Source organism: Hevea brasiliensis, chromosome 18 (assembly GCF_030052815.1).
Source record: "Hevea brasiliensis isolate MT/VB/25A 57/8 chromosome 18, ASM3005281v1, whole genome shotgun sequence".
Taxonomy (NCBI): domain Eukaryota; kingdom Viridiplantae; phylum Streptophyta; class Magnoliopsida; order Malpighiales; family Euphorbiaceae; genus Hevea; species Hevea brasiliensis.
The window spans coordinates 35,027,154-35,035,751 of record NC_079510.1 but is presented as its reverse complement, the minus strand read 5'-3'; the positions used below and the strand labels follow the sequence as shown (position 1 = coordinate 35,035,751).

Below are 8,598 nucleotides of genomic sequence, written 5' to 3'. Positions count from 1 at the left end.
ATAATTATTATTTTTTAATGGCCGCACACCGAAAGAGAACATTGCATAAATATTATTTTTTAATTATAATATTAATTTAATAATTATTAAATTTAATAATTATTAAATTTTATTCCCATGTTAAAAATCAAGTTAATAGCAATAATTTAATAATATTGTTTTTCTAAAAATAGCGCTCCAAATGGTGATCTATGGTTCACGGTTAAGTTGCTTCGTTGCCCTGATTTAGCCCACCACAAGAAAACTTACTATCCAACTTGAGATTGGTATTAAGGCGTTGAGAAAGGGTATAATATTCCAACTCTATTAACATCCTCACTGAAGGCAATATTTAGTCTCAGCTTAGTTTGGGATCCAACTCGGGTTGAAAACCTCCAACCCTATAGTGCCTACCAGCAAGCAACCACGTTCTGTGGTGAGTTTATAATGGTAGCATCTCATAGAAAATGCACCTTCCTATGCCGTCTATAAATCCATTTCTTATTCTGAGTTCTGTATTTCCATAACTCCTAATACCATTTTCTTTTCATCATTAAAGCTATTGTTGAGGCATATTATTATGGAGTCTTCTAAGCCACAGTATCACGCAGTTATATTCCCTTTTATGTCCAAAGGCCACACCATCCCACTCCTCCACCTAGCCCACCTCCTCCTCCGTCGTGGGACTGCCGTCACTGTCTTTACAACTCCGGCCAATCATCCTTTCACTGCTAAATTTCTTTCCAATACCACTGCCTCTATTATTGATCTTCCTTTCCTGAAAATGTACCTGAAATCCCTTCAGGCATCGAAAGTACGGACAAACTACCCTCCATATCACTATATCCTCAGTTTGCTCTTGCCACCGAACGTATGCAACCGGACTTTGAAAGGGAGCTAGAAAGTTTCCCAGTTGTCAACTTCATGGTGTTTGATGGCTTCCTGTGGTGGGCTGCAGAGTCTGCTGTGAAGTTTGGTATTCCAAGACTGTTATTTTATGGTATGTCCAATTACGCCTCTGGCCTGTCAAAAGTTGTAGCAGAGAGTAGGGCCTTGTTTGGGCCTGAGTTAGATGACGAGTTAATCAATGTGAGTGAGTTTCCATGGATTAAGGTTACTAGAAATGATTTTGAACCGGTGTTCAGAGACCCCGAATTAAAAGGTCCTCACTTTGAGTTCCTGGTAAAATCATTGACAGGAGCATCAGTAAGTAATGGTTATCTATCAAATAGCTTCTACGAACTTGAACCTGTTTTCGTCGATTACTGTAACCGCAGTACGCGAAAGACCTGGTGTGTGGGGCCCTTGTGCCTAGCCAATACACCACAGGTTGAAACTGTTCCACAAAAGTATACCATTTGGATTCTGTGGTTAGATGAAAAGCAAAAGCAAGGAAGCTCGGTCCTATACGTGGCGTTTGGATCTCAGGCGGAGATCTCAGCAGAACAGCTCAAGGAGATAAGAACTGGTTTGGAAGAATCTAGGGTAAACTTCCTGTGGGTTATAAGGAAAAAGAATCAGAGTTGGGAGATGGGTTTGAAGAGAGGGTGAAGGAAAGAGGAATGATAGTGAGGGATTGGGTGGATCAAATGGAGATATTAATGCACCCAAGTATACAAGGGTTCTTGAGCCACTGTGGATGGAACTCAGTACTAGAGAGCATATGTGCAGGGGTGCCAATTCTTGCATGGCCCATGATGGCAGAGCAGCACTTAAATGCAAGAATGGTGGTGGAGGAGATAAAAATAGGGTTGAGAGTAGAAACCTGTAATGGATCAGTGAGAGGGTTTGTGAAATGGGAAGGTTTAGAAAAGATGGTGAAGGAGTTGATGGAAGGAGAGATGGGGAAGAAGGTAAGAAAAAAGGTGAACGAGTTTGCAGAGATGGCCAAGAAAGCTATGGAGGAAGGTACTGGCTCATCCTGGCGCACGTTAGACATTCCTCTTCAGGAGTTTTGCCGTAGCAAAGATGACGTGAATGAGAATGAATAGTGTCTTTTTTTTTTCATCTTACCCTGAAAATTATAATAATATAAGGGTTTATTTTATACGTTAGAATTAAAAATAAGATAGATTATAGAGTGCATTTTGTGTGTATGTATTTTTTTTATCTGAATATAAAATTTTATTTTCTTCAAATTAAGAAAAATTATTATTTTATTTTTAAAAAAATATTATTTTTTATTATTCTCAATTCACACAATAATTTTCGTAAAAATAATTACAATTTTAAATATTTAAAACTTGTTGATCATGGATTTACATTATTAGGATAATGAAAATTCCCATCAACATTTTGTGCATTTAATAAGGCAAAATTTTACCTATGTTTTAAGCTTGGTTCAGATATATCAAGTAAGAAATTAAAAAAAAAATTAATTGACAAGAAAAAATTACTTATAAAGAAAAATATAAATAAATAAAACAAATTATTAATACTTTCACACCTTCACTCATAAAATAAGTCTTATATTATTAAATTTAAAAAACAAATTTTTTTTTTATGGGTGATTGATACTATATACAGTGCATCCTCTAATCTGCCAATAAATAGACGTCAAGTGAGCGGTTAGAAAAAGAGGACAAAGAAATAACTGAGGACAGCTTAGTTTACCTAGTCAACCAATCTGTCGGCTGCTGCTTTTGACCAGTTTCCAATTCTTTCCAAAAAAAAACAAAAAAGCCAGTTGCTTTTTGGCAAATTTTATAAAGCATGCATTCCCTAATTCATATAGATTTAAGATGATATAAAATTATTAATGTTGTGCTTGCATTGAAGAAAAATAAGGAAGGGGGCAAATTTTGAGAAGAAAATAATTTTATTTTTTATTTATTTATATTTGATTAAAGAGTAAAATAAAAAGAAAAAAATTTAAAAGGAAAATAAAAATTAGATTTCACTCTTTATTTTTTTTAAATTAAAAAAAATAAAAATATATTTAAAATTATAAAAATATTTTTTTATGTTCTTTTTGAACATTTAAAGATAATATTATAATTTTATTACTTTAAAAAGTATCTTTCGTCTCAATATTTTTTTTAACTAAACATAAAATAAGAAATTTATTTTCCTCATTAATCATTATATTTTTTATTTTTTTTCCACCCAAAAATAATGTAATTCTTTTATTTCTCTCTAGGTTTTTAAGAGAGAAATATCTTTTCCCTATCGGAGAGAAATAAATTTAAAAAATTAATATCATTAATATTTTTTAAAATTTTAAATTGAAAACATTTTAAATTAACAAATTGACTGGGTTAACGGGTCAAGATCCAATTATCCAGTCATCCTAATTTTTTCTTTTCAAACTTACTATCAAATTCAATGAAAAACCGACTGAATTTTATGTTGGAATCATTTAAAATTCCGCCCATCATTTGCATTCCCAGATGCCATCTCTGCCGGTCATCATAAATTCCGCCTCGCAGCTCGTACCCGACGTCACCTCCTCTGCCTTGCCATTAACCATCCTTTATTACAGTGTCAGACATTGAAGAAACGTTACGGAAATGATAAACAAGATGACAATAGGAAAAGAATTACAAATTTATCTGCATTTTAACATTGTGTTTGAAAATTAAAATTTCATAAAAATTTAATTTAATTGATTTTTTTATTAATTTTTATGTTAAAGAATAATTTAATTTTAAAAAAATTAAATAAAAAATAATATAATTATGTAAGAAATGAATTATATTCTGTTCTTAAAAATATTTTTTTTCTTAACGAAGTTTAAATGATTGTTCTGATAGTGTTCAATTTAATATTTATATTAAAAATTAAATTAAATTAAATAACTTTTATAACAAAATTTATATATTTAAAATAATAAAATTCATTTGAATTATATTTTTTGAAATAATTGATAAATGAAAAGAATATATTTTTTATTTTTCCCTAATTTATAAAGAAAATATATAAATTAAGTAGGATATTTTAATTTTTTTAAAAAATATTAAATAAATTATATTATTGTAAAATTACGTCATTTTTTTATATAAAACATTTTTCAAAATAACTTATAATTTTAATAAAAAAAACTAAATTTTAATAATTTTAAAATTTTCAAACGTACACTATTAATAAGTTAGCATTAATTGATTTTGAATGCAATTTCATGTCTGTCATTTTTCTTTAAAAAATGGGTATATTATTAAAAATATTTTAATATTTGGATTAACCTATAATTGTTTAAAATTTCAAAAATTAAACATTTTATATTTTAAAAATTTTTAAAAAGTTCAGGGTAACGTCTAATAATCTCGTGTGTTCCAGACAAATATTAATTTAGAGGTTGCGACGATAATTAATATTTTTGTAATTAAAAATCATGAATTTATATTTTTGTACAGTTGTGATAAAAAAATTGAATATATATATATTATCAATTTATAGATTAGTTTATACTTTCTTTTTTATGAAATGATTTGACTATGTTAAAATCATATTCAATTTACTTTTTACGGAGATAAAATATCAAAATTATCTCTTTGATATATTAGAATAGGGAAACTTCTGTTTACGTTTTGTCACACCTTGCATTTCTGTAAGGTAAAACATGATTTCATAATATACTTAATGAATTATCGAACTTCACCTACCGATATCCCATTAAATACATTATAAGGAATTTTAAAATAATTTTATCGTCTTTTAAAGGTGATAAGTACTTTTAACAATTATTAAAAACTTTTATTTGAAGTATAAAAGTCAGGTAAAATTTTTGATCATTTTTATTTTTTCATAAATTTTATAAAAATTTTAGTAGAGTGCCGTCTATAATTGAGGAAAACAAAAAATTTTAAAACCTGTAAAAAGTATTTCCAATTATTTTCAATCACAATCCCCAACCTCCAATATATTAATACAATTCAAATCAACACAATTTAACTCAACTTCCATAATTTACAATGTTTTCAAAACACTTAAATAAACTCATCCATATTGCATTTAAAAATATTTAATTTATTTTCACAAGTTTAATTTATAAAAATAAAATCTAAAAATAATACTATTATAAATTTACTGTACAACTGCTCAAAATCAATTACAAAACATATATATAATCATATAAATTAAAATAAATATATACAAAATGGTATAATTCAATACCCGACAAAAATTCAAAAGTGAAGTACTTTTCAGTCCTTAGCAGCTTACCTGCTTCTTTACCAGTCTCTCTACCTGCAACAGCAACGAAAGCCATCGCTGAGTACAATTACTCAGTGGTGCACAACATAGCAAAATACAAATTTATGCATATATTAAATCATGATTAGTTCAAATACAGTATTAGAATTGATAAACAGATACAAAACATAATTTAGAATTTTAATCAAAGAAATTTTCACTTCAAAAGCCATAAAACAATTTTTATAAAATCACACAGTTATATCATGCCATCAATATATTTTTCATCTCAACAACCAAAGGCTAGCTAGCTCAAATCTATGGGTATCCATTCAAATTTCTTCCTCTACAGGCACGCTCCTCAACACTTCAGCAAGAGAGGGAGTACAAAACTATTTCCTCCCACTAGTCAAGTTAGTGAGGAATTCAAACATTTGATCATGACACTATGATTTTAAACTATTTTAATAATTTTCTAAAAATTAAAATGTCAACTATTTACATACAATTTATTTTCCCAACCATTTGAGTCAATAGCATATATATATAGTTTCAATAGAATTATTTGATACAAAACAAGTCATAAATAATTTTCACAATTCATTCAACACAATTTCAAAACAAAATTCAAAAAGATATCATATGTTGTGCACAAACCTCTTACGAGTCGCCTCTTGGCCTTGACTCGGTGTCTCTTATTCTTTACCAGTATCCTTCTCGACTAAAACACATAATTCACAGTGTTTCAATATCACAACTTATAATAATTCCAATAATAAATTTTATATCTACTTAATTGCACCCCTAATTTTGCTTAAAATAGCACTCCTTAAACTTGGTATTTTAGGATTACTATTCATATCACTATTCAAGTCAAAAATATTGACTTTTTCATGCTCAATAGGTATGTGAATTTCAATTATTCCCACATACCACATTTTGAGTGTCTAATTTATTGGTCTTGGTTGCCATTTAAATTTTCTAGATCTCCTAAGAGAAAATTCAATTCTCTAGTTTTGGTGCCCTGTTTTGCACTGTTCCATTGGTCTAGTTATTGTGGGAATTTGGCTAAGTGTTATTCATAAAAGTTATTCCTTATTGTCTTATCTTTAATTCTCTTTTTGAATCACTTCATTTGGAGTTTTGTAGCCCAAGATATGGTCATTTTCTAAAGCTAGCCGGATTAGTTTAAACCCAGAATTCTAGGCACTTTATTGGTTCTAGCAGTTTTAGTGTGCTGATTGCAGCTCACTTTTTGGATGGTTTATGGTCAAAATTTGGGTTTGTGTTCTTCATCAAAGTTGTAGTGATATGTTGCAGCTTTCCATCGGTATAAAATTCAGGTCATTTGGACCTTCCTACACCAAGTTATGGCCAAATAAACAAACACTGTTCATTTTGTTTTTTCTGTACAGTGGCAGTGCACATTACCCAGATTTGACCTAATTGTTCACTATCTTAATGTCATTTTCTGGGCATGGTTTCCGCATGAAAATTGTGTCATTATGTGTCTACTTTCATATCCAATTAGCCTTATACCAATTGGGGTGGCAGAATTACAGTTTTGATCCTTGAAAAAGACCTAGGTCAAACTGCCAGATTGGGACCCTTCACTAATCCTAATTGCATTTCATTTTAACTCATTCAAACACATCACAATTCATCACAATTGACCATTTCTAACCTCATTTAGGGTCAATTGCATCAATTGACTATTTTCTCCAATTTTTCTCCTAAATTTCAAGATCTCAAGAGCCTTAATTGTATAATTCATGCAACTAATGAAATTAAAGTGCATAATCTTAATCTATGGGATGAACTTGTGTCACCCATATCAGTGCCACGTGTTCGCCATATCAGCATCATTTAATAGTAATTAACGATTTAAACCATATTTGTTAAAAGAGAAAAATACAGGATATCAAATTAATAAAAATTAAACCATGGTCCGTCATTCATCCAAGTGTAAAACCACATAGTATTTTTTTATACTTATTCTAATAATAAAACATGCAATATAATCATGATTCTATTACACATTTAATTATATCATATCAAACATGGGTGAATACCAATAGTAATAATAAGAAAAAGAAGAAGAAAAATGAAATTAATATCAAGACTGTCTGTTCAACAGTTTCAACACTACAACATTTGTAGTAAATGAATATGACTGCTGAGTGAGAAACCCAATCTATCTATATATATATATATATATATAACGGGATTTTTTTTTTCTAGGGGTGTCTAAGTGTCACTCCACAATCCTTCTTCTTAGTTTTGTAAAATTGTAAGTGTCACTCCACAATCCTTCTTCTTAGTTTTGTAAAATTGTTTCCTTTGTCTAAGCTCACCTAAGAATGTATTTAGTAGAAGGTTAAATAGGTAAGAGTTAAATATTACCCTTATAAGTTTTAATATTTGAAGATGGTAATTATTAACTTAGTCCTTTCAAGGTTAACTTAGTCTCTTCAACGTTAACATTTAACCTAAAAAATTTCTTAACAAATTTTAAAAAGTTGACAATTTTTTATTGGCCTAATTAAATAAAAAACTTTAACCCTATTCTAATAATTAAATTTTTTTTTGACTAAATTAAATTGAAAATTAGTGGCTCATTTTTTTAAACTTTTTAAATAACAAAAAAATCAATTTTAAGAAAAATTAAATTATAAGTGAGATACACATGACATTTAGGCCTAAATATTGTATTCGTCATTGACCTCCTATATCTAAATATTATGCCTTTAAAAATTAATATTTTTTATTTTTAAATTTTATTTTAAATAATAAAAATAGAAATTAAAAAATAAGTTACATTGTAAATAAAATTCAAGACATAGGTTTAAATATTATATCTATCATTAACCTCCTAAATCCAAATGATGATGCATTTATCACTGTATAGGTGGTATTATAGGTAATACTCTGCAAGTTTTTGTTTAAACTTATACGTATGTTCTAGAAGAATTAAATTTCAAACAAACTAGTCACATAACTGAAACAATGAGAACAGTCTTTTCATACAAATACTAGCAGAAGGTTAGGGGCATGAGTGGAATTCTTGAAATTCAACGTACAAGTGTTGAATGAAGGGGCCCCAATAAATGTTTGTCGACTAAAGTATGGAAAAGATTCTTCCACTCAAAAATAATCACTCGCCAATTTTCTGTCATTAATATATATATATATATATTATGCTATGTTTGATGTAATTTTATATGCAAATCCCTCCTTTAGTTCCCTACGTCTCTCTATCTTCTTTCTTGATAAAACAAAAATTAACAACTTTATACCAATCCTGCGAATGGATCCTATTGTGGTGCGCCATTTCTTCACCCTCTCAATAAGTTCAAACAACCCCATAATAAAATGAGCTTTTGAGAAAAAAAAAATATTTCTCTATAGATATAATATTATTGTTTTAACTTAATAAATAATTTCATTCAAACTTAATATATACGATAAATATATTTAGAGCATAGTGTA

The 8,598-nt window shown here is 28.8% G+C and overlaps 1 protein-coding gene across 1 annotated transcript; it reads left to right on the top strand.

Annotated features, from left to right (window-relative positions):
* The first annotated feature begins 272 nt into the window (after positions 1-272).
* Positions 273-2,064, top strand: LOC110641566 (UDP-glycosyltransferase 90A1). The gene is given in 3 exon segments (XM_021793348.2): positions 273-752; positions 755-1,489; positions 1,492-2,064. Coding segments are annotated over 3 exon segments (1,407 nt in total). The 5' UTR covers positions 273-559; the 3' UTR covers positions 1,971-2,064.
* The last annotated feature ends 6,534 nt before the right edge of the window (positions 2,065-8,598 follow it).